Raw genomic sequence first — 27959 nt, forward strand, 5'->3', positions numbered from 1 at the left:
GTCCTCCGTTAGCGAGGATACATGCATCCACCCTCCGTCACATGGAATCCCTGATGAGCTGATGTAGCCCTGGAGAATGGCGCATTGTATCACAGTCGTCCACAATACGAGCACGAAGAGTCTCTACATTTGGTACCGGGGTTGCGTAGACAAGAGCTTTCAAATGCCCCTATAAATGAAAGTCAAGAGGGTTGAGGTCAGAAGAGCGTGGAGGCCATGGAATTGGTCCGCCTCTACCAATCCATTGGTCACCGAATCTGTTGTTGAGAAGCGTACGAACACTTCGACTGAAATGTGCAGGAGCTCCATTGTGCATGATCCACATGTTGTGTCGTACTTGTAAAGGCACATGTTCTAGCAGCACAGGTAGAGTATCCCGTATGAAATCATGATAACGTGCTCCATTGAGCGTAGGTGGAAGAACATGGGGCCCAATCAAGACATCACCAACAATGCCTGCCCAAACGTTCACAGAAAATCTGTGTTGATGACGTGATTGCACAATTGCGTGCGGATTCTCGTCAGCCCACACATGTTGATTGTGAAAATTTACAATTTGATCACGTTGGAATGAAGCCTCATCTGTAAAGAGAACATTTGCACTGAAATGAGGATTGACACATTGCTGGATGAACCATTCGCAGAAGTGTACCCGTGGAGGCCAATCAGCTGTTGATAGTGCCTGCACACGCTGTACATGGTACGGAAACAACTGTCTCTCCCGTAGCACTCTCCATACAGTGACGTGGTCAACGTTACCTTGTACAGCAGCAACTTCTCTGACGCTGACGTTAGGGTTGTCGTCAACTGCACGAAGAATTGCCTCGTCCAGTCGCGAGTCATAGGCTGGAGTTTTCCGTGCTCCCTAAGACGCCGATCAATTGTTTCGATCGTCTTCCTGTGGGACACCTTCGTTGTGGAAATCTGTCTCGATACAAACGTACCGCGCCACGGCTATTGCCCCGTGCTAATCCACACATCAAATGGGCATCTGCCAACTCCGCATTTGTAAACATTGTGCTGACTGCAAAACCACGTTCGTGATGAACACTAACCTGTTGACGCTGCGTACTGATATGCTTGATGCTAGTACTGTAGAGCAATGAGTCGCATGTCAACACAAGCACCGAACTCAACATCACCTTCCTTCAATTGGGCCAACTGGCGCTGAATCGAGGAAGTACAGTACATACTGACGAAACTAAAATGAGCTCTAACATGGAAATTAAGCGTTTCCAGACACATGTCCACATAAGATCTTTTCTTTACTTATGTTTGAGGAATGTTCCCTGAAAGTTTGGCCGTACCTTTTTGTAACACCCTGTATAGACACTCCGCAAGCCACCGTACGCTGCGTGGGGGAGGGTACCCTGTACCTCTATTTGTCATTTCTTTTGCTTTTCCACTGGTAAACAGAGCGAGGGAAAAACGACTGTCTGTATGCCTCCGTATGAGCCCTAATTTCTCATATCTTATCTTCGGTGTCCTTACGCAATATATGTTGGCGGCAGTAGAATCATTCGGCAATCAGCTTCAAATGCCAGTTCTTTAAATTTTCTCGATAGTGTTTCTCGGAAAGAAACGTCGCCTTTCCTCCAGGGATTCCCATTTGAGTTCCCGAAGCATCTCCGTAACACTTACATGTTGTTCGAACCTACCGGTAATAAATCTAGAAGCCCGCTTTTGAATTGCTTCGATGTCTTCCTTCAATCCGACCCGTTACGGATCCCAAACACTCGAGCTGTACTCAAGAGTAGGTCGCACAACTTCCTATGTGCTGTCTCCTTTACAGGTGAAGCACACTTTCCTAAAATTCTCCTAATAAACCGAAGTCGACCATTCACCTTCCCTAGCACAGTTCTCACACGTTATGCCCAGGTATTTAAACGACCTGACTGTGTCAAGCAGGACACTAGTAATACTATATCCGAACATTATAGGTTTGATCTGTACCTTGTGACAATGCGATGGAAGGGTTTTGGTTTGGCAGATACCTGGGGAATGTTACCTGCCATTGTGTGTAGTGCCCGCAGTGAGATACAGAGGAGGTGACGTTACAGCATGTGGGCTTTCAAACATAAAATGAAATGTGAAGTGTGGCCCTCAGCTACGTACCCTCTGACTCAGAGTTGAAATATTAAAAGTTTTGGCTGGTTTCGTTGTCTAGGGACTGGGATACGTAGTTCCGCGTTACAAACCAAATACTGCTGAGTACAGTATACAATATGGATACACACATGAATCGAATGGTCAAGGGTTCCTATCACTCGACAATTACGAATTTTGAATGTAGCATAGAAATTTGTAAATGAAATATTGCAATTAAATAAAATCTGCAGGTACTATTTTAACGACTTTAAATGATGAGTACGATAGCGGAAGTACCTTTAAGAATGCCGTTTATTACTGCAAAACACTTATTGGTGTCGATGGTCTTGCAATTAAATAAAATATAAGTTGAATAACAGGGAAACAATAGATTCCTACTTCACGTAATTAGTTATGGACAACAACATAGCTCGTGAGATATTCACTTCTAAACGCATACTATGTCTTCACTGCAGAAGCCAAGGAAATGTCGCAAGTGCACAAGTCGGCACTACGAAATATTTCTATCTCTCACGATCACGTGTAAACTGCTCCACTCTCCAAGTCTTTCCTGTGACCGACTGTCACTGCTTTCCATCCAGGACTTCCTCTGTCCTGTCTGCGACCCGATGCTCCTCCCCCACTTCCATACAGTCGCCCCATTAACGAGGGCTGTGATTGGCTAGAGCGCTCCCGCCATTTTTCCAAGCCAACACACACTCACAAACATATTGAAACACATATATATACTGGATTTACATTTAAATAACATGAAATTAAATAAATATTCCTATGGCTGGATCGTAAACATGCTCTAACACACATTATCAAACACATAAACAAATCAAATAAACATATATCAAAGGAATGGAAACAAAAGGTAGGCCAGTAGCCTAATGTCCCTGTGCTTTCTAAAACACAGTAAATGTTTAACTAATTTCTTCATGAATAGTATATATCGGATATAAACAAAGACATAGACGAATAAATATATTTATATGCATGCTGCTACCGTTTTTTCGTGTAACTGTTGAGTACTTATGGCCTGATGCAAACAATAGTAATCAGCCACTTTGACCTCCAATAACTCACGTACTATTCAACGTACATGCCTGGAATTCATACTAACTTAGGTTTACACTAATAGCTTTCTAAAGACACGTCGATCGACAGAATCGGATGAACCGCTTAGATTTTGGAAATTCGTTGCTGGGTCTTACTTGTATAATTTTAGTCAGATACTACACTTTAAACTAATAAAGATATTGTATATCTCATTACGCCAGCACAATTGCCATGCAAATAATGGTAATGTACGTGTTTCTTTTTGAAGTATAATGATTCCTCTGGTTCAAATGGCCCTGAGCACTATGGGACTTAACATCTATGGTCATCAGTCCCCTAGAACTTAGAACTACTTAAACCTAACTAACCTAAGGACAGCACACAACACCCAGCCATCACGAGGCAGAGAAAATCCCTGACCCCGCCGGGAATCGAACCCGGGCGTGGGAAGCGAGAACGCTACCGCACGACCAAGAGATGCGGACATGATTCCTCTGGCTATTATTGATTTCTACATGAACTGTGAAGTCTGCCGTTATGGTTTCACGAAGTCCACCTCTTTGGCACTCCTGGCACACAAATCTCCTTCATCGACACAGCGTTAACATGGAATTCCCAGCCACGCAGTCGACCTGGACCACGCGCTGGGGCTGCCCCTCTTCCTCCGGCTAACGTACGCCACCACACGGTCGCTGATGAGCCCCGGCTTGCCGAGCGGCCCGGGCAGCCACGCCAACTCTGAACTTAGAATATTTTCAGGGTGCCACAACTCGCACTTTACCTCACAAGTAGGTGTACTTTTCATGGTTAGGGTCTGGTCCCCCTATTGCACTCAATAAAACGTTAAATTCGAAAGGATAGGAACACATTTTACAGCATTGTGTGCTGCGTACACTAGATGAACAGTGCGTGACGTTGATTGTGTCAGTATGGCAATGCAAACAGTCATAAATTAGTAACTGTGAGGCAATGGATTGTGGAAAACAACACTTCTGAAGTGGTCTGGCTTGCCCAGAGTCTCGACCTGAACTCAGTGGAACACCTTTGGGATGAATTACAACGTCGACTTCGGTCCAGGTCCCAGCGTACATCATTACCTCATCTGGTCTCAGTTCCTGAGGGAGAATGGGCTGCCATTCCACCACAGACATTCGGACTGACTGGGTGTGTTGCCAGCCGAGTTTCAAGCCGTCATAAAGGCGAGAGGTGGACACACCCCGCATTAATTCCCACTAACAGGCGTCCATATACTTTTGATCAGATTTCCAACAAAAAGTTACAGCAGTGATGGATTAAGCAAAGGGTAACTGAACCACTTAAGTCTATTGTTTGAGCTTATGCCGGTCACAGTTCTACACTCCTGAAATGGAAAAAAGAACACATTGACACCGGTGTGTCAGACCCACCATACTTGCTCCGGACACTGCGAGAGGGCTGTACAAGCAATGATCACATGCACGGCACAGCGGACACACCAGGAACGGCAGTGTTGGCCGTCGAATGGCGCTAGCTGCGCAGCATTTGTGCACCGCCGCCGTCAGTGTCAGCCAGTTTACCGTGGCATACGGAGCTCCATCGCAGTCTTTAACACTGGTAGCAAGCCGCGACAGCGTGGACGTGAACCGTATGTGCAGTTGACGGACTTTGAGCGACGGCGTATAGTTGGCATGCGGGAGGCCGGGTGGACGTACCGCCGAATTGCTCAACACGTGGGGCGTGAGGTCTCCACAGTACATCGATGTTGTCGCCAGTGGTCGGCGAAAGGTGCACGTGCCCGTCGACCTGGGACCGGACCGCAGCGACGCACGGATGCACGCCAAGACCGTAGGATCCTACGCAGTGCCGTAGGGGACCGCACCGCCACTTCCCAGCAAATTAGGGACACTGTTGCTCCTGGGGTATCGGCGAGGACCATTCGCAACCGTCTCCATGAAGCTGGGCTACGGTCCCGCACACCGTTAGGCCGTCTTCCGCTCACGCCCCAACATCGTGCAGCCCGCCTCCAGTGGTGTCGCGACAGGCGTGAATGGAGGGACGAATGGAGACGTGTCGTCTACAGCGATGAGAGTCGCTTCTGCCTTGGTGCCAATGATGGTCGTATGCGTGTTTGGCGGCGTGCAGGTGAGCGCCACAATCAGGACTGCATACGACCGAGGCACACAGGGCCAACACCCGGCATCATGGTGTGGGGAGCGATCTCCTACACTGGCCGTACACCACTGGTGATCGTCGAGGGGACACTGAATAGTGCACGGTACATCCAAACCGTCATCGAACCCATCGTTCTACCATTCCTAGACCAGCAAGGGAACTTGCTGTTCCAACAGGACAATGCACGTCCGCATGTATCCCGTGCCACCCAACGTGCTCTAGAAGGTGTAAGTCAACTACCCTGGCCAGCAAGATCTCCGGATTTGTCCCCCATTGAGCATGTTTGGGACTGGATGAATCGTCGTCTCACGCGGTCTGCACGTCCAGCACGAACGCTGGTCCAACTGAGGCGCCAGGTGGAAATGGCATGGCAAGCCGTTCCACAGGACTACATCCAGCATCTCTACGATCGTCTCCATGGGAGAATAGCAGCCTGCATTGCTGCGAAAGGTGGATATACACTGTACTAGTGCCGACATTGTGCATGCTCTGTTGCCTGTGTCTATGTGCCTGTGGTTCTGTCAGTGTGATCATGTGATGAATCTGACCCCAGGAATGTGCCAATAAAGTTTCCCCTTCCTGGGACAATGAATTCACGGTGTTCTTATTTCAATTTCCAGGAGTGTATATAGTCAGGAAGTTAACTTGCTTGTCTTCATAACACTGGGTCCGCCGAGATGATCACAGGTAATTAACTGCTCTAATGTCTTTCCCAGCTAAATTTTCCGGAAGAAAGTTTGCAATGTGGGCAGAATCAGTAATTTGCAGTAACTTACCGACATTATCACTCAGAAGCTTAACTCCCTATTATAAACGATTTTTTCTCTGAACCATTGCTAAAGCATAAAGATCATGGAATAGAAACGTCTTCCCAGCTTGCCTATGAAGCTACAATGATCATTTTACAACATGGTGGCTGTCTCTTCCTTGATGAGGCGCAGCAAACGGCAGTCATTTTTACCTCCGAGGCTATAACCCTTCTAATCTTTGCAGCTTAGATGTCACGAGCTGATTTAGCCCACAATTCTGGACGGAGGCTCCCTGACAGCCACTGGCTACGCCGCCTGTTGTGTCCGGGCGCCACGTACCTCCTTCGCTGGACAGCGGCAATGACGTCCATTGACCGCTACCGTCCATTCGCACCTCGCCTATTCGTACTGGCGACTTTCCGGCTCTGGCAGCCTTCTGTCGGCTTCTCTCTCACAAAGGACTCACTCCTGTGCCTCTTCCATTACTATGTTCCACTATCAAGAAACGTTCCCATTAGTGGTTCTTCACCGTGCTTTATTACATTAATACGAGGCGTGCTATTCAAGCAAGTGCTGTTTTGAAATAAAAATAAAACAATTAAGACTTCCTTTAGCTGGATGAGTGATCCTCCAGGTCTGTACAGCACTGTTGGCAAGTGGGGTCCACTCAGCCATTGTGAGGCCAACTGCGGAGCTACTGGATTGAAAAGTAGCGGCTTCGGTCACGAAGCGGACAACGGCCGAGAGTGTGCCATCATCCGATTTTCCAGGGACTTCGCACAGAGGAGTCAAAATAAGCGAACACGCATGTCTCGACTTATCCGTAGATACTCGACCGATTCTGAAATAACGACGTCAAAGTTTTCGAAGTATTTTCGAGGTACTTTGTGTGCATTTACTGCGCAGTATCCTCAGACGACATCGTGGTTCAATCGTTAGCATCGTGTTTTTTTTTTTAATTTTGCGACCTGTGTTCGAAATACGATTATTGTTTTTATTTTCTTTTTATTGTTTTTGCTTATCTGTTCACGTCCATAGAAGGTTTCGATACGAATGTTTCTTATCAAATTATGGGATACAATGGCGTTATTTTAATTGTAAAATTACAACTATATTTCACAATAAGTGTCCCACCCTTATATATATATATATATGTGAGTATGGTGTGTTGGGGATTTACAATCTTTTTAAAGTCTCATATTCCGACACTTAGGGTTCTCATATCAACTCTTACATTAATTCTTATATTTCATTCATCTACATCTACATCTACATGACTACTCTGCAATTCACATTTAAGTGCTTGGCAGAGGGTTCGTCGAACCACAATCATACTATCTCTCTACCATTCCACTCCCAAACAGCGCGCGGGAAAAACGAACACCTAAACCTTTCTGTTCGAGCTCTGATTTCTATTATTTTATTTTGATGATCATTCCTACCTATGTAGGTTGGGCTCAACAAAATATTTTCGCATTCGGAAGAGAAAGTTGGCGACTGAAATTTCGTAAATAGATCTCGCCGCGACGAAAAAAGTCTTTGTTTTAATGACTTCCATCCCAACTCGCGTATCATATCTGCCACACTCTCTCCCCTATTACGTGATAATACAAAACGAGCTGCCCTTTTTTGCACCCTTTCCATGTCCTCCGTCAATCCAATCTAGTAAGGATCCCGCACCGCGCAGCAATATTCTAACAGAGGACGAACGAGTGTAGTGTAAGCTTTCTCTTTAGTGGACTTGTTGCATCTTATAAGTGTCCTGGCAATGAAACGCAACCTTTGGTTCGCCTTCCCCACAATATTATCTGTGTGATCTTTCCAACTGAAGTTGTTCGTAATTTTAACACCCAGGTACTTAGTTGAATTGACAGCCTTGAGAATTGTACTATTTATCGAGTAATCGAATTCCAACGGATTTCTTTTGGAACTCATGTGGATCACCTCACACTTTTCGTTATTTAGCGTCAACTGCCACCTGCCACACCATACAGCAATCTTTTCTAAATCGCTTTCTGATGACCTTAATAGACGGTAAATTACAGCATCATCTGCGAACAACCTAAGAGAACTGCTCAGATTGTCACCCAGGTCATTTATATAGATCAGGAACAGCAGAGGTCCCAGGACGCTTCCCTGGGGAACACCTGATATCACTTCAGTTTTACTCGATGATTTGCCGTCTATTACTGACAATGTCTATTCTTCAGGAAGATTTGGTGCAGTCCTTCGAATGATACCGGTCGTAGAAACATTCGAAACACAGATATTCCGAACACCACGAGCATGGTGCGAAGGCGTGTTTGCCACTGTGAATTTCTTCGTGTGAATCTCATTCAGGAAAGAAACGTCGTTAACATTGGTGAAGACTTCGCGCATTGGCAATAATTTCACGGCAAACCACGCATAACGGACATTTTCGAAAACTGGCGCTTGCAGGTATTAAGATACACTACAGGAATTTAACCGAAAATAATTTCAAATAATTTTTTCATTATTTTTTTTTAATTCGTTGATATGACATACAGTTAGTAGATAAATACGAATAGCATTTTATAAATATACACTCGAAAACATTCGTGTAGTTACCTTCTACAGAGATGGATATATAAATGAAAAACAAAAATAAACGTAATAATCGGGTTTCGAACACGGGGTGCAAAATGCGGGACGTTAACCACTGTGCAGCCATTCTGTCTGAGTATATCGAGCGGTAAAAGACACATGAAGTGCGTGGAAAATAGGAAACTTTGTCCACGTTTTTTTTTTTTTTTTTTTTTTTTTAAGGAGCGGACGAGTATCTGCAGATAAGCTGAGACACGTGTTCGCTTATTTTGACCCCTCTTCCACTGACTGCACCTTCTAGGAAGTCGGGTTACGGCACTTGTCATGTCCTCCTCGTCAGCTCAGACTGACGTCTCGAACTCAGCAGTGTGTTGTGCGGTGGATGCGCAGTCGCCTGCTGCGCATTTCACACACCTGCCACTTGCCTGACATTTATGCTGCACTACTCCTTTAGCGTGATTTCAGTACTAACAAGCGCGACCACTGCTATAATCTAAAAGAGTAAGCTGAGAAAGGTGTCGATACGCGTAAGACGTAAGAGAGAACTATTCACCACTTCTGCTTTTTAAGGATACAGCATCAGCCTTATGTGTACCTGAGGTTTGTCACAAAATACGTCGCAAGCATTTACGAACAGCGATCACAGAGGAACTGAGGCTCGTTTGGCTACATTCCTCACTGTAAGCAGTGGCCTTCCGCGACGTGACGCGCTGCGCGTGGTGTGCTGTCGCCAGACGCGGCCGGCGGCGGCCGCTGCTCCTCATCCCGATGGTGGGGCAGGTGCTGGCGGACGTGGCCGTTGGCGCCAGCGTGCTGGTCTGGCGCCAGTGGACGCCCACGCTCGTCGCCATCGCCGAGACGCTGCCCGCCGCGGTCGCCGGCGGCAGGGGTGAGTTCCAGAGATTTTTTTCTCTTCATTGAATTTCGATTCCCCCCCGAAGGGGGCGGGCTGGCAGCAGCTTATTACGCTGCTCTGCGGCCTACAGACGTTTTAAAACATAAGAAGAAGTTAAGAAACAATAAAAGCAGGCGATAAAACGGTGACTTAAATTGTAAAACGGCGGAAAATTGTGGAAAGTTAAAACATAAAGCAAAAGGTTGGCAAAGCGAATAAAATACACAGGAAGCAGACAGGTAACAAAGTAGACAGACAATTAAAAAACATGGCGACAGTCTCGTTTCTGGTCGTAACAGATAAAATCACACCCAGCGACAGTATGATGTCCGTTCGCAACACTTCGGAAAAGACACACAACACTGAACACTCACTGTAAACACTGCACTAAAATGTCGGCACAAGGAGGACACACCATAGCCTAGGGCAGATGGGGGAGGGGGGGAGGACCTGGACAGATGGGGGGAAAACAAGGAAGGAGGAGAGGAAAAACGAAAGGGGGGGGGGGGGAACCAAACAAGGGAGAGGACTCAAAGGAGGGGGGGGGGGCAGACACGAGAGGGAATGGGAAAAGGCAGAGGAGGGAAATGCAAAAGGACTCGTGGTAGAGAAGGGGGGCAGAGAGAGGGTAGGTGGGGAAAAAAGAGGATGGAAGGGGGGGAGAGGGAGTCCAGGAAAAGGACGGAGGATTCCAGAGTTGGACTTCCTTTACCAATAATTCATCATTCGGCTATTTGTGCTCCACGAGCAGACATGGTTACAGATTAAATCATAATGCAATCACAGTGACTTCCTTGTAATCATTGTCTTTGAATAAAATACGAAGGTGAGTCAAATGAAAAACCTTAAATTTGTAATAACAAATCGAAATTTCGCGCAATTATCCTGTAAGTTGGTAAGCGTGCTACAAACAGCGTGCACATACCGTCGCAATATGATGACCGCCCCACTTGCGACTTGCACCAGGGAAGAACAGCGTTTTGTTACTCGGTTTTTGCGTAGTGAAGGTGTGAAACCTATTGAAATTCATCGACGAATGAAGGTTCGGTACGGTGATGCATGTTTGTAACAGCAGCAAGTCTACGAATGGAGTAGGAAGTTCGCAAATGGTGTTACTTCAGTGGAAGATACTCCTCGTCCAGGTCAGGCACAAAGAGTTGTGACTCCACAGAACATTACAGCAGTTGAAGCCATAGTGAAGGAAAACGCCGAGTGACACAGAAATGACGTTGCAGCCATGTTTACAGATTAGTCATTGGTAAGCACACCACATTGTGCATGACGTGCTCGAGTTTCACAAAGTGTCTGCAAGATGGGTGCCACGGCAGCTGACTCCTGAAATGAGAGAACGATGTGTTGATGCTTGTGAAGAACTTCTTCGGTGCTTTGAACGAGATGGTGACGCCTTTCTTGCGAGAATCGTTAATGGGGACGAAACCTGGGTTCACTTCCACCAACCGGAAACGAAGACAGAGAGTAAGGAATGGCGCCATTCCTCATCACCAAAACCAAAGAAGTTTCGAACAGAGCCATCAGCAGGGAATGTTATACTGACTCTCATTTGGGGCGAAAAAGGCGTCATTTTGGAGCATTACATGCCTAGAGGGATCACTGTGACCAGTGCATCATACACAGATCTCCTAAAAATTCATCTGCGGCCTGAAATCAAATCAAAGCGACGTGGATTGCTGTCAGCAGGTGTCCTTTTGCAACATGACAATGCAAGGCCCCACACTGCCCGTACAACAGTTGCAACAATCACAGACCTTATAGGCCTTTAGCACTAAAAAATCTTGTAACAGCCCGTACTTCATAGTCGGCGGGACTCACGATTATTGGAGGCATCTTAAACACCCAGTACACAACGTAAACAGGGAAGAATCAGACTGTAATGTCGTCAGTGCGTAGATTAAGGTACAGGCTTTCATGCAAAAATAAACTTATTGAGATATCTTAGCACGTCTTTTTTTTTAATTTCAAAACGGTACTTACTTAAAAAACACGCCTCGTATTTCGATGGTTTCTCTGTATAGCCATGGAAAATGGTTCGTCACTGTAGATAAAATTTTTCACTTCCTGTTTTTCTGACTAAAGAGCAGGCCTTGCTACAGCCGATTTTTCTACTTTCCCTAACTGACAAAACCTTTTATATTCCTTCGGACATGTATTCACACTTGTAGCTCCAGTGTAGAATGTAGATCTTTCCAAATACTCTTTTCAAGGTATTTATGTTGCTCTCCAACGCACACAGCATACATGTACACACAGTTTTTATTTTCAAACTAAAATTGTTTGGATCCCGCAGTTCCGACCACGAACTTTTGGAGGCTTTCTCTGATCGTCAAGTGAATTCCAGTACTGTTATGCCCTTCGCAGTTATTCCCAACAGCCTGCTCTCGTCCTTAGAGCAAAAAAACCGCCAGTCGGCAAGGCAAGCGCAGCCAGAAGCACCTATGCAGATGTCCAGCGCAGTTCTGAACGAAACGACGGCAACGAAATAGTTTCGTGGACCATGCCTATATATCATGGAAGATTCAGCAGCGACTAAAACAATCGATCGTTTAAGCCTTCATTGTACGAGGGGTGCGAAGTAAGCGATGCACCATTTTTTCCTGAAAGGAGGTTGATTTTACTCACGATTCCAAAACGCCATATTATTCCACACTCTTTCAGCTATAAAACCCTGTTTTTCAACACAATCTCTGTTGAAACTTCTCAGCAGATTAAAACTGTGTACCAGACCGAGACTCGAACTCAGGACCATTGTCTTTCGCAGGCAAGTGTTCTACCAACCGAGTTACCCAAGCATGACTCACGCTCCGTCCTCAGAGCTTTACTTCTGCCACTACCTCGCCTCCTACCTTCCAAACTTTACAGAAGCTCTCCTGCGAACCTGCAGAACTAGCACTCCTGAAAGAAACGATATTGAGGAGTCATGGCTTAGCCACAGCCTGGGGGATGTTTCCAGAATGAGATTTTCACTCTGCAGCGGAATGTGCGCTGATATGAAACTTCCTGGCAGATTAAAACTGTGTGCCAGACCAAGACTCGAACTCGGGACCATTGCCTTTCGCGGGCAAGTGCTCTACCAACTGAGCTACCCAAGCACGACTCACGTCCCGTCCTCACAACTTTACTTCTGCCAGTACCTCTTCTCCTACCTTCCAAACTTTACAGAAGCTCTCCTGCGAACCTGCAGAACTAGCACTCCTGAAAGAAACGATATTGCAGAGTCATGGCTTAGCCACAGCCTGGGGGATGTTTCCAGAATCAAATTTTCACTCTGCAGCGGAATGTGCGCTGATATGAAACTTCCTGGCAGATTAAAACTGTGTGCCAGACCGAGACTCGAACTCGGGACCATTGTCACAGTTTTAATCTGCCAGGAAGTTTCATATCAGGGCACACTCCGTTGCAGAGTGAAAATCTCATTCTGGAAACAATCTCTGTTCATTGCCACGACCTTACACTGCCTTACTGGCAGGGTCTGTAGGCTCGCGTGGTACCAATAGAGAGGCAACGTCTTGCTGCTTCAATATCCTACCCATCATCCATGTACTGCTTCCCGTGGAGTGCTTCGTCCATTGGACCAAACAGCTGCAACTAGGTAGGTGCGAGATCCGGGCTGTAGGCTGGATGAGGAAGGGCTGTCCAAAGAAGCTTTATGAGCTCCTCTTGGGCGCGCAGACTTGTGTGAGGCCTTGAGTTGTCTTGAAGGAGGAGAAGTGACTTGTTTTGTCAACGAACATGCTGAAGTCGTTTCTTCACTTCCCTGAGGGTAGCACAGTACGAGGGACGTTTGAAATGTCCGTGGAAAGTCCAAGAGATGGCACCACCGGCGTATATCGAGGTCATGTTTAGTTAGTAACATCTTTGGAAAGCACGCACACCAAGTATCAGCCATATTCGTCTATTTCTGTGTGTTTGGCATTCGTGTGAATCCAGGAAGTCGAGGGATTGTCAAAAAATAGATGAAAAAGAATTTCGTGTGGTGATTAAACACTACATTATGAAAGGCAAAACGCCTCAGGAGACAAAAGAGAAGCTTGATACACATTACGGCGACCCTGCACCTTCCATTAGAACAGTTTATGAGTGGTTCCAAAATTTTCGGAGTGGCCATATCGGCACAAGTGATGCTGAACGTTCTGGACGCCCTGTGGATGTTACGACTCCAGAAATCATTGATAAAATCCATGATATGGTGATGGATGACAGAAGAGTTAAGGTGCGTGAGATTGCTATTGCTGTGGGCATCTCGAATGAATGGGTACATAATATTTTGCATAAACATTTGGGCATGAGAAAGCTATCCTCAAGATGGGTTCCGCAATTGCTCACGCTTGACCAAAAGCGGAATCGTGTGAAGTGTTGCAAGGATGGTTTCAAACTGTTCAGGAAGAATCTTCAGGACTTTAAGTGTCGTTTCGTCACTGCGGATGAAACATGGATATATTACTATACTCCTGAGACCAAACAACAATCTAAACAATGTGTTACACCAAGGGAGAATCTGCACCAAAAAAGGCGAAGACTATTCCTTGGGTCGGAAAGGTTATGGCGACTATCTTTTGGGATTCGCAAGGGATAATCCTCATCGACTATCTGGAAAAGGGTAAAACTATTACAGGTGCATATTATTCATCGTTATTGGACCGGTTGAAAAGCGAGCTGCAAGAAAAACGCCGGCGATTGTACCACAAAAACGTCCTTTCCGTCACGACAGTGCACCAGCACACGCCTCAGCAGTTGTGGTCGCAAAATTATTGGAAATAGGATTCAAAATGCCGGCCGGGGTGGTCGAGCGGTTCTAGGCGCTACAGTCTGGAACCGCGCTACCGATACGGTCGCAGGTTCGAATCCTGCCTCGAGCATGGATATGTGTGATGTCCTTAGGTTAGTTAGGTTTAAGTATTTCTAAGTTCTAGGGGACTGTTGACTGAGAAGTTAAGTCCCATAGTGCTCAGAGCCATTTGAACCAGCCATTTTAGGATTCCAACTCGTTCCCCCTCCCCCCCCCCCCCCCTCCCATTCTCTAGACTTGGCTCCCTCGGACTACTGTTTGTTCCCAATTTGAAGAAATGGCTGGCGGGACAAAGATTTTTTTCAAACGAGGAGGTGATTGCAGCAACTAATAGCTATTTTGAAGATTTGGACAATTCCTATTATTCGGAAGAGATCAACAAATTAGAACAGCGTTGGACGAAGTGTATCAGTCTAAAAGGAGACTATGTCGATAAATACAAAGGGTTTACGCCAAACACGTAAGTATTTTTATTTTTGCGCGGATTTTTGAAATGTTCCTCGTACACTGCATAGCTGATCCTTGCACCGTGAGGAAGGACAGCAAACAGAAGAACCCGTTAAGAGTTCCATAACATTGTCATCATGACTTACCAGCTGAAGGTGCAACTTCGAACTTTTTCTTCAGATGAGAAGTTGTGCGGTGCCATTCCTTGGACTGCTGTTTTGTTTCCGGTTCGAACTGACGAACCCATGTTTCATCGCCTGTGAAGATGTTCGACAAAGAATCGTCTCGATCAGCCTTGTAACACACAAGTAGTTTCGCAGAGACGGTCCTCCATTGCCCTTTACGGTCTTCTATTGGGCTGAGAGGAACTCAGCGGGCACACACGTTTGAGTACGGCAACTGGTAGATGAGTGTGTCAACACTAAAAAGAGAGATGTCCAGTTGTGCAGCGAGGTGTCTGGATGTGTCCCGTCAATTACTTTAATGAGAGTGTCCGCACGTTCCAACATTGCAAGAGTCACAGCTGTATGAGCTGGCCAGCGCGTGGGAGATCGGACAGGTTTGTGCGACCTTGTTTTAGTGATGAAAGAGGCCTCGCCCAAAACTTACCACACAAGTGGCATGCAGTGAAATTGCGAGCTTATGAAATATCGTCTCAGTTATGTGACTGGATTTGTGATTTCCTGTCAGAGGTTACAGTTCGTAGTAATTGACGGAAAGTCATCGAGTAAAACAGAAGTCATTTCTGGCGTTCCTCGAGGTAGTGTTATGGGCCCTTTGCTGTTCCTTATCTATACAAACGATTTAGGGGACAATCTGAGCAGTCATCTTAGGTTGTTTTCGCAAAGCCATGACTCCGTAATATCCTTTATTTCAGGAGTGCTAGTTCTGCAGGTTCGCAGGAGAGCTTCTGTAAAGTTTGGAAGGTAGGAGACGAGGTAGTGGCAGAAGTAAAGCTGTGAGGACGGGGCGTGAGTCATGCTTGGGTAGCTCGGTTGGTAGAACACTTGCCTGCGAAAGGCAATGGTCCTGAGTTCGAGTCTTGGTCTGGTACACAGTTTTAATCTGCTGAGAAGTTTCAACAGAGATTGTGTTGAAAAACAGGGTTTTATTGCTGAAAGAGTGTGGAATAATATGGCGTTTATCCTCAAGATGGGTTCCGCAATTGCTCACACTTGACCAAAAGCGGAATCGTGTGAAGTGTAGCAAGGATGGTTTGAAACTGTTCAGGAAGAATCTTCAGGACTTTAAGTGTCGTTTCGTCACTGCGGATGAAACATGGATATATTACTATACTCCTGAGACCAAACAACAATCTAAACAATGTGTTACATCAAGGGAGAATCTGCACCAAAAAAGGCGAAGACTATTCCTTGGGTCGGAAAGGTTATGGCGACTATCTTTTGGGATTCGCAAGGGATAATCCTCATCGACTATCTGGAAAAGGGTAAAACTATTACAGGTGCATATTATTCATAGTTATTGGACCGGTTGAAAAGCGAGCTGCAAGAAAAACGCCGGCGATTGTACCACAATAACGTCCTTTTCCGTCACGACAATGCACCAGCACACGCCTCAGCAGTTGTGGTCGCAAAATTATTGGAAATAGGATTCAAAATGCCGGCTGGGGTGGCCGAGCGGTTCTAGGCGCTACAGTCTGGAACCGCGCTACCGATACGGTCGCAGGTTCGAATCCTGCCTCGAGCATGGATATGTGTGATGTCCTTAGGTTAGTTAGGTTTAAGTATTTGTAAGTTCTAGGGGACAGAAGATCAAAACAAATTGCAAAACAATTTAGAAAAGATATGTGAATGGTGCGAAAATTGGCAGTTGACCCTAAATAACGAAAAGTGGGAGGACATCCACATGAGTGCTGAAAGGAATTCGTTAAACTTCGGTTACACCATAAATCAGTCTAATCTAAAAACCGTAAATTCAACTAAATACCTACGTATTACAATTATGAAAAACTTAAATTGGAAGGAACACAGAAAATTTTGTGGGGAAGGCTAATCAAAGACTTCGTTTTATTGACAGGACACTTAGAAAATATAACAGATCTACTAAGGAGACTGCCTACACTACGCTTGTCCGTCCTCTTTTAGAATACTCCTGGGTGTGGGATCCTTACCAGATAGGACTGACGGAGTACATTGATAAAGTTCAAAACGGCAGCACGTTTTGTACTATCGCGAAATATGGGAGAGAGTGTCACAGAAATGACACAGGACTTGGGCTGGCCATCATTAACAGATAGGCGTTTTTCGTTGCGACGGAATCTTCTCACGAAATTTCAATCACCAACTTTCTCCTCCGAATGCGAAAATATTTTGTTGACACCGACCTATATAGGGAGAAACGATCACCACTATAAAATAAGGGAAATCACAGTTCGTACGTAGAGATATAGGTGTTTGTTCTTTCCGCGCGCTATACGAGATTGGATAATAGAGAATTGTGAAGGTGGTTCGATGAACCCTCTGCCAGGCACTTAAATGTGATTTGCAGAGTGTTCATGTAGATGTAGATGTACACGGTGTTGTTCACTGCCAAGTCCCTGTAGACATTCTGAGCCGCTGCCTATCAGAACTTCGTGAAACCATATGCGATGAAGCGGGTATATTCCACAATGTCCCACAACAAGTCATTTCTTAAACCGAAACTTATCGAGAAAAAAAAATGTAGTGCATTACTTACTGAGCGTCCCTCCTATGATCAGAACAGTAAATCTTGGCCTCTTTCTTATTTATTTATTGGTTGAATAGAGTCCACTCTTGTATGACCAATTACGCTACTGGCCATTTCGGTCGGTTTGGCCGTGCGGTTCTAGGCGCTTCAGTGTGCAACTACGTGACCACTACGGTCGCAGGTTCGAATCCTGCCTCGGGCATGAATGTGTGTGATGTCCTTAGGTTAGTTAGGTTTAAGTAGTTCTCAGTTCTAGGGGACTGATGACCACAGATAACCACTACTGGCCATTAAAATTGCTACACCAAGAAGAAACGAAGGTGATAAACGGGTATTCATTGGACAAATATATTATACTAGAACTGACATGTGATTACATTTTAGCGCAATTTGGGTGCATAGATCCTGAGAAATCAGTACCCAGAACAATCACCTCTGGCCGTAATAAGGGCCTTCATACGGCTGGGCATTGAGTCAAACAGAGCTTGGATGGCGTGTACAGCTTCAACACGATACCACAGTTAATCAAGATTAGTGACTGGCGTATTGTGACGAGCCAGTTGCTCGGCCACCATTGACCAAAGGTTTTCAATTCGTGAGAGATCTGGAGAATGTGCTGGCCAGGGCAGCAGTCGAACATTTTCTGTATCCAGAAAGGCCTGTACAGAACCTGCAACATCCGGTCGTGCATTATCCTGCTGAAATGTAGGGTTTCACAGGGATCGAATGAAGGGTCGTAACACATCTGAAATGTAACTTCCACTGTTCAAAGTGCCGTCAATACGAACAAGAGGTGACCGAGACGTGTAACCAATGGCATCCCATACCATCACGCCGAGTGATACGCCAGTATGGCGATGACGAATACACGCTCCCAATGTGCGTTCACCACGATGTCGCCAAACACGGATGCGCCAATCATGATGCTGTAAACAGAACCTGGATTCATCCGAAAAAATGACGTTTTGCCATTCGTGCACCCAGGTTCGTCGTTGAATACACTATCACAGGTGCTCCTGTCTGTGATGCAGCGTCAAGAGTAACCGCAGCCATGGTCTCCGCGCTGATAGACCATGGTGCTGCATCTGTTCGTGCAGATGGTTGTTGTCTTGCAAACGTCCCCATCTGTTGACTCAGGGATCGAGACGTGGCTGCACGATCCGTTACAGCCATGCGGATAAGATGCCTGTCATCTGGACTGTTAGTGATACGAGGCCGTTGGGATCCAGCACGGCGTTCCGTATTACCCTCCTGAACCCACCGATTCCATATTCTGCTAACAGTCACTGGATCTCAACCGACGCGAGCAGCAATGTCGCGATACGATAAACCGCAATCGCGATAGGCTACAATCCGACCTTTATCAAAGTCGGAAACGTGACGGTACGCATTTCTCCTCCTTACACGAGGCATCACAACAACGTTTCACCAGGCAACGCCGGTCAACTGCTGTTTGTGTATGAGAAGTCGGTTGGAAACTTTCCTCGTGTCAGCACGTTGTAGGTGTCGCCACGGGCGCCAACCTTCTGTAAATGCTCTGAAAAGCTAATCATTTGCATATCACATCTTTTTCCTGTCGGTTAAATTTCGCGGCTGTAGCACGTCATCTTCGTGGTGTAGCAATTGTAAGGCCAGTAGTGTATATGCGATGAAGCGGGTATATTCCACTATGTCCGACAACAAGTCTGCATTTCTTAAACCGAAAGCTATCGAGAAAAAAAATGTGTTGCATTACTTATTGAGCGCCCTCGTATGATCAGGACAGTAAATCTTGGCCCCTTTCTTATTTATTGGTTGAATCACGTGTAGAGTCCACTCTTGTATGGAGCATACAACTTTTTCTGTCGGAATGTTAGCCTCAATGAAAGCTGGAGCAGTCGATAAAATGAATTCTTCTTTATCATTTTTCTCTCGTTTCGCTGCTGCAGTGACTTCCGTGAGCGTAGCTTGTCTTTTTATACCAGTAGTTAGTTCTTAGCGCCTTCTCCTTGTTCTCCTTATGGGAAGAACTGTTATTAATGTGTTTCAGGCATGTGTCCTTCCTCTGACACTCAATACGCACATTGCAGTATTTGCACATAAGTATCTTCCTACTTTTGTCAAATGGTTCAAATGGCTCTGAGCACTACGGGATTTAACAGCTGAGGTCATCAGTCCCCTAGAACTTAGAAGTACTTAAACGTAACTAACCTAAGGACATCACAGACATCCATGCCGACCGTAGCGGTGGCGCGGTTCCAGACTGAAGAGCCTAGAACCGCTCGGCCACTCCGGCCGGCCTACTTTTGTCGAAAACATAAAATCCTTCTGACGAAAATTCCTTTTCTCGGTCGAAAACTGCACTACCATATTAATCATCTGTAGCACGAAAACAAAACACAACATACCGCACTCAATGCACTGGCGATCCACAACGATTTCCAACACAGAATAGTGAATACACCGCCAGAACACTGTAGAATGTCTTTGGAATACTCGATATATTATATATATCGAAATGGTGTACAATGGATATCCGGATTGTATTACCATAGGCCGGCCTGAGTGGCCGAGCGGTTATAGGCGCTACAGTCTGGAATCGCGTGACCGCTACGGTCGCAGGTTCGAATCCTGCCACGGGCATGGATGTGTGTGATGTCCTTAGGTTAGTTAGGTTTAAGTAGCCATTTGAACCATTTTTGTATTACCATAACTCCAATCGAATTTCCGCAGTTAAGTTCAAATGACGAGATTTAGCGAAGTTTAGTCAATTATTTCGCGATTTGGCTTAAAAGTAAATAGTTTCCGGTTTCCAGCAAAATGTGTAAAATTTCGTGGAAATTTCACGATTTCGCGCTTTCTTTACAGACGAATGGAAAAGCTAGTAGAAGCCAACCTCGGGGAAGATCAGTTTGGATTCCGTAGGAACACTGGAACACGTGAGGCAATACTGACCTTATGACTTATCTTAGAAGAAAGATTAAGGAAAGGCAAACCTACGTTTCTAGCATTTGTAGACTTAGAGAAAGCTTTTGACGATGTTGACTGGAATACTCTCTTTCAAATTCTAAAGGTGGCAGGGGTAAAATACAGGGAGCGAAAGGCTATTTACAATTTGTACAGAAACCAGATGGCAGTTATAAGAGTCGAGAGACATGAAAGGGAAGCAGTGGTTGGGAAGGGAGTAAGACAGGGTTGTAGCCTCTCCCCGATGTTATTCAATCTTTATATTGAGCAAGCAGTAAAGGAAACAAAAGAAAAATTCGGAGTAGGTATTAAAATTCATGGAGAAGAAATAAAAACTTTGAGGTTCGCCGATGACATTGTAATTCTGTCAGAGACAGCAAAGGACTTGGAAGAACAGTTGAATGGAATGGACAGTGTCTTGAAAGGAGGATATAAGATGAACATCAACAAGAGCAAAACGAGGATAATGGAATGTAGTCGAATTAAGTCGGGTGATGCTGAGGGGATTAGATTAGGAAATGAGACACTTAAAGTAGTAAAGGAGTTTTGCTATTTGGGGAGCAAAATAACTGATGATGGTCGAAGTAGAGAGGATATAAAATGTAGACTGGCAATGGCAAGGAAAGCGTTTCTGAAGAAGAGAGATTTGTTAACATGGAGTATAGATTTAAGTGTCCGGAAGTCGTTTCTGAAAGTATTTGTATAGAGTGTAGCCATGTATGGAAGTGAAACATGGACGATAAATAGTTTGGACAAGAAGAGAATAGAAGCTTTCGAAATGTGGTGCTACAGAAGAATGCTGAAGATTAGATGGGTAGATCACATGACTAATGAGGAAGTATTGAATAGGATTGGGGAGAAGAGAAGTTTGTGGAACAACTTGTCCAGAAGAAGGGATCGGTTGGTAGGACATGTTCTGAGGCATCGAGGGATCACCAATTTAGTATTGGAGGGCAGCGTGGATGGTAAAAATTGTAGAGGGAGACCAAGAGATGAATGCACTAAGCAGATTCAGAAGGATGTAGGTTGCGGTACGTACTGGGAGATGAAGAAGCTTGCACAGGATAGAGTAGCATGGAGAGCTGCATCAAACCAGTCTCAGGACTGAAGACCACAACAACATGATCAATTACATTTGTGAGATACTGACACAGGCTAAGAGAACGCTGGTGGCAGGCGTGCTGGCCGTGGGCGTGACGAGCTACCTGGCGGACGTGACGTCGGCGGAGGAGCGCACGGCGCGCATGGGCGTTCTGATGGCGTGCGTGTTCGTGGGGACGCCGGTGGGCTCGTCGCTGGCGGGCGTCAGCAACCGCGCGCTCGGCTTCCTGGGCAGCTTCGCGCTGTGCGCCGCCGTCAACCTGCTGGCGCTGGTGTACGCCGCCGTGCGGCTGCACGAGCCGCGCGCCCTTCAGCCCTCCACGACGGACGGGCTGCGCGGGGTGCTGCGCCTGCTCGCCAGGCCGCGCCTGCTCGCGCTCGTCGCCTCCACCTTCTTCATCATGGGGCCCATGACCGGTCAGTACAAACATACGGGGTGCGACAATGAAGTAACGATTTGGTCAAGTTTAGTGTCGCTCGAACAGTCCACGGGCGTACTGCCGGTCCGCAGTGTCCAACGGGCACAATATTTCAGCGATCGGACATGTCGCCATCGTCAGGTGCGCTGACGAATTGAGCTCTTTTTTTTTCCATCCCCTCCTCTGATGGAGGAAGGCGGGCTGTTTGAGGGCATGCTGGCGTCCCTTCTCAGCCGTGGGGTTTTTACATACATATTTTTATTTGATACAATTTATTTTTCCTGCAAGTGCATTGTTATAATTGGTTGACAATATCGTTACTGCAGGTTTTTAGCAAAATTAAAACAACATAAGCAAATATATTGACATAATAAAATTTAAGTACACAAAAAGTATGAAGTACACAATGTATATAGCAATGAAAGAGAAGACACAAAGAGACATATAGAATACAAAACAATTACAATACAAAAAGACATACAGAATACAAATTTATGTTAACATTACAGGAATTTATCGGATGATTGAGTTAAATATATGTATTGTGTATATGTTTATGTGTGTGGTTGATACTGTTATGTGAGAATTTGAGATATATATATCAAATTCTCACACCACACTATCAACCACACACATAAACATATACACAATACATATATTTAACTCAATCATCCGATAAATTCCTGTAAAATATATATATATATAAAATTCTCACACCACACTACCAGCTACACATGTAACCATATACACAATACGTATATTTAACTCAATCATCCGATAAATTCCTGTAATGTTAACATAAATTTGTATTCTGTATGTCTTTTTGTATTCTAATTGTTTTGTATTCTATATGTCTCTTATCTTTCATTGCTATATACATTGTGTACTTCATACTTTTGTATACTTAAATTTTATTGTATTAATATATTTGCTTATGTAATTTTTTGTGAGTAGTTTAATTTGAAATATATATAATAAATAGGTATATGTATTACATTATTTATCCTGTTTTATCCTCAGAGGGGGTGAGCGGTGTTTGGTGTTGTTTAGATTGTTTGTGTTTCCTGTGGTGGTTTGTTTTGTGTGTGTGTGTGTGTGTGTGTGTGTGTGAGAGAGAGAGAGAGAGAGAGAGAGAGTGTGAGTGTGTTTGTGGTTAATCTGTTGTTCTTTCGTCAATGTGAGTTGGTGTTCTTGTGTCTGCAGTTAAGGGTAGCAGGATTGTGGTGAGGTCAGGGAATGTTTTGGGCTATTGTGCGTGATGGGGAAATGTATTTGTACTTAGGTTTTCTGTTTTCTCTTCCATTAATAGTGAGAATATCCTCCATGTCCGGTCTGTTGTGGAGAATGTGTTTTCCGTATCTCGCCTTAAGTTTAGCCATTCTGGTTTGGAGTGGTTCTATGCCCGAGCTTGTATATACTTCATTGCTGGGGGGCTGTAGGGGGTAGCTTGGTGATGCTGCATATTAGTCTTCTTTCTGTTTTGTATAGTTTTTCCGCTATGTGGGCCTGTATTCCCCCGAGTGGGGCGACTGCGTATTCGAGTATCAATCTTATAAATGTTTTATTTGTATGTAGGGCTGTTTCGCCGCTGCAGCCGTGGAAGCGTCCTTGAACCTGTCTTATTAAGTTTTGTCTTATTCGTGATTTGTTCAGAAGGTGATTTAGGTGTGTTTTCCAGTTCACGTGTCTGTCTGGATGGCGGGCGGCCGTCCTAAATCCCCTTCCCCCGCGAGGCGTTCTCTCGGCGGCAGCGCGTCGGCGGTCGCTGAGAGGCTGGCGTCGGTGTCTGTGGTGTCGGTGTAACTGCCTGGTCCACCCTGGTCGCTCTTTCGTTTTCTTTGCTGAGCCTCTTTATTTAGACTCGGTGCTGGCTCCCACGCCTTGCTGAGGCTATAGCCGCAGTCTCTGTTGATGAGTCCGTCCCTGGTGCGAATTTCAGCGAAGAAAACGAACGGCCGACCAGTGCGGACGAGGCAGTTACACCGACGCCACCACAGACGCCGACTCCAGTCTCTGAGCGACCGCGGGCGCGGACCGCGGAGAGAACGCCTCGCGGAGGAAAGGGATTTAGGACGGCCGCCCGCCCTCAGGAGCTCAGTTCGTCAGCGCACCTGACGATGGCGACATGTCTGATCGACGAAATATTGTGCCCGTTGTACACTATAGACCGGCAGTACACCCGTGGACTGTTCGAGCAAGATATACGCGGGCAGAAGTTGAAGATTCACAAGTTTAGTGTTGTATCCTTCAAAGCAGTTCCCTTCTGATTGCACACACTTTTTCCAGCGCTTCTGCCATTCATGGTAACATTTCTGGAACTCATCTTCTGAAATATCCTCCAAGACCCTGGTCACAGCTTTTTGGACATCTTGTGTTGTTTGAAAATGGTGTCCCCTGACAACCGTTTTGACTGTCTGAAATAGAAAAAAGATATAGGCACCATGCTGGTGAATACGGTGGCAGTGGTAGTACTGAAATTTGTTTTGAGGTTAAAAAATTGCTGTACTGACAGAGCAGTGTGGGATGGCGCATTATCATGATGCAGAATCCAATTACCAGCAATGTTGGCACGGACACGAAGAACTCTTTTACGAACTATTTCTAAAATTTCTTTGTAGTAATATTGGTTAGCTGTTTGTCCAGGAGGCACCCACTCTTTAAGAACAATTTCCGTGGAATCAAAGAAGCACACAAGCATGCTTTTCACTTTTTACTTTGACATGAGAGCTTTTTTTGGTCTGGGTGATCCCTTTGAGCACCATTGCGAACTTCGGCGTTTTGTCTCTGGATCCTACTGAAAAAACCAACTTTCATCACCAGTGATAAGACGGCTCAACAATTCTGGATTGATTTCCGTTTACTCTATCATATCGGCTGCCCCACTTTTCCCGTGTTTCTCGCTGTTGTGGTGTGACATTTTTGGGGACCATTTTTGCACATATCTTTCTCATACCAAGATCTTTAGTTATTATTAGACGACCCGTTTCTCGATTGATGTTCAGTTCTTCTGCAATCATTTTCACGGATAATCTTGTCTCAGATCATACGACTTCACGCAACCTGGCCAAGCTGACATCCGTCCGTGAGATTGATGGTCGTCCACTGCGGTCTTCATTTCAACATTCGTTCTGGCTTCCCTAAACATTTTATGCCAACGAAAAACTTGAGCTCTCGACATAATCTCCTCTCCAAAAGCCTTCTGAAGCGTACCGTAAGTTGTCATCGTGTTTTCACCCAATCTAACGCAAAAAGAAATGGCATACCGTTGCGCAGTATTATGCGGTTCCATTTCTGTGACAAGGGACACAAACACGTGTTAACTCATTACAGCACAACTCACGACTGAGCAGCTGCATTGATGTGCCACTTGGACTAGAAGCAGTTTATACACCAAGGTCAAAGATATTGTGCCTACGCAAGCTTGCAGAGTTGCCACATCTTGCAAAGAAAATCAGTCTCATTACTTTATTGTCGCACCTCGTACATCTACAGCGTGCTCCATAGGTGTGGAACCACTCTTCGGTGAAAACTGTATGAGATGAGGGAGAGGCGAAACCTGTGAGGCCATGTTACTAACGTTGTAGCCATGTTCGAAGACGCAACCATAGATGCATCTCAGAATTTTCAGATAGACGTACAGGGGGTCGACAAAAACATGGAAACACGAAAAACACAACACATTACCATGCCTAATACAGTGTAGGAAACCCGATCACATTTGAAACACCTTCCCGTCGTCACAGAATGAATAAATACAGGTCCTGTATGACTTTTCAAGGGAATCTTAGAATCTTACACCACATATGTAACAGCTCTCTGAAGCTGGGTATTTTCCCAGATAGACTGAAGTATGCCATTGTTAAACCACTGCATAAAAAAGGGGATATGTCTGGTGTCAACAGCCGGCCAGAGTGGCCCTGCGGTTCTAGGCGCTGCAGTATGGAACCGAGCGACCGCTACGGTCACAGGTTCGAATCCTGCCTTGGGCATGGATGTGTGTGATGTCCTTAGGTTAGTCAGGTTAATTAGTTCTAAGTTCTAGGCGACTGATGATCTCAGAAGTTAAGTCGCATAGTGCTCAGAGCCATTATCTGATGTCAACAACTACCGCCCAATCTCTCTTCTGACTGCCTTATCCAAAATTCTTGAAAAAGTAATGTATTCGACAGTAGCTTCAAACCTTTGTAAAAATAAAGTTTTAACAAAATGTCAGTTTGGTTTCCAGAAAGGTTTTTCAACGGAAAGTGCTGTATGTACTTTCGCTAATGAAATATTAAATGCTCTGAGTAACCGTAAGTCACCCGTTGGGATTTTTTGTGACCTCTCAAAGGCTTTTGACGGTGTAAATCATGGAATACTTCTAGATAAGCTCAAGTACTGTGGTATGAATGGGACAGCGCTCAAATGGTTTAAATCATACCTAACTGGAAGAGTACAGAAAGCTGAAGTAAGCAGTTCACATAAAATGCAAAAAACTGGTGATTTCTCAAACTGGGGAACAATCAAGAATGGGGTGCCACAAGGTTCGGTCTTGGGTCCTCTGCTGACTTCCCATTCTATATTCACGAAGATGCAAAGCTGGTACTTTTTGCCTATGATACAAGTATAGCTATCACACCCAACAGACAAGATCACACCCAACAGACAAGAATTAACTGGTGAAATTGTAAACGATGTTTGTCCGAAAATCATTAAATGGTTCTCTGCAAATGGGCTCTCATTAAACTTTGACAAAACACAGTATATACAGTTCCACACAGTAAATGGAATGACACCATTAATAAATATAGACTTCGATCAGAAATCGGTAGCTAAGGTAGAATATTCAAAATTTCTAAGTGTATGCATTGATGAGGGGTTGAACTGGAAAAAAGACACTGAAGATCTGCTGAAACGTTTGAGTTCAGCTACTTATGCTATTAGGGTCATTGCAAATTTTGGCGATGTACATCTGAGTAAATTAGCTTACCACGCCTATTTTCATTCTCTGCTTTCGTATGGCATCATATTCTGGGGTAACTCATCAATGAGTAAAAGAGTGTTCATTGCACAAAAGCGTGTAATCAGAATAATTGCTGGGGCTCATCCAAGATCATCCTGCAGACTCTTATTTTAAGAGCTAGGGATCTTCACTGTAGCCTCCCAGTATATATATTCACTTAAGAAATTTGTTATTAAAATCAAAAGTAATAGCAGTGTACATGGCTACAACACTAGGAGAAAGTATGATCTTCACTACTCAAGGTTAAATCTAACTTTGGCTCAGAAGGGGGTAAATTATGCTGCCACAAGAGTCTTTGGTCACTTACCTAATTCCATCAAAAGTCTGACAGATAGCCATATTGCATTTAAAAGGAAATTAAAAGAATTTCTGAATGGCAACTCCTTCTACTCATTAGATGAATTTTTGGATATAGTAAGTGGGTAATTAAGTGTCATGTAATATTGTGTGTAATGTAATATCTTGGAAAGACACATTTTATTAACCTGACACGTTCCACGTAATTACGAAGTACCGTATTCATGATCTATGGAACAAGTACTAATCTAATCTAATCTCTAATCTGCACAGTTTCTGAAAAGTAGTGGTAAGTTCAAGAAACGATGACAGAGATGGATAGCAATTATGCACAGTTTTCTCCAACGTAGACCACAAGGCTCAGCAACAATGAGATCTGATAACTGTCCCGGCTATGGGAGACGCGAACAATTCATCGTTGTCCTCACAAAACCAATCGCCGGTTATGGGAGCTTTGCGAACAGGAGCCTTGTCGCCTTGGAACACAGTACCACTGTTGGGGAACAAATAATCCACCGTGGATTGGATCACATCAGTCAAAATGGTCACTTACAGTTTCCAGAATGAGGTTTTTCACTCTGCAGCGGAGTGTGCACTCATATGAAACTTCCTGGCAGATTAAAACTGTGTGTCGGACGAGACTCGATCTCGAGACTATTGCTGTCGCGGGCAAGTGCTCTACCAACTGACTTACCCAAGCACATCTACATCTAAGTGTTTACTCTGCTGTTCACAATAAAGT

At 45.0% G+C, this 27959-nt stretch overlaps 1 protein-coding gene across 1 annotated transcript in view; it reads left to right on the plus strand.

The window, feature by feature from the left end:
• The window catches only part of LOC126458393 (uncharacterized), a 251838-nt gene that overhangs the window by 164087 nt on the left and 59792 nt on the right, over positions 1-27959 (plus strand). Inside the window, exon 4 of the mRNA XM_050095401.1 lies at positions 9353-9507. Coding sequence (XP_049951358.1) covers positions 9353-9507 — 155 coding nt within the window. The remainder of the gene's footprint in view (positions 1-9352; positions 9508-27959) is intronic.

This window comes from Schistocerca serialis, chromosome 2 (genome assembly GCF_023864345.2).
Source record: "Schistocerca serialis cubense isolate TAMUIC-IGC-003099 chromosome 2, iqSchSeri2.2, whole genome shotgun sequence".
Lineage (NCBI taxonomy): Eukaryota > Metazoa > Arthropoda > Insecta > Orthoptera > Acrididae > Schistocerca > Schistocerca serialis.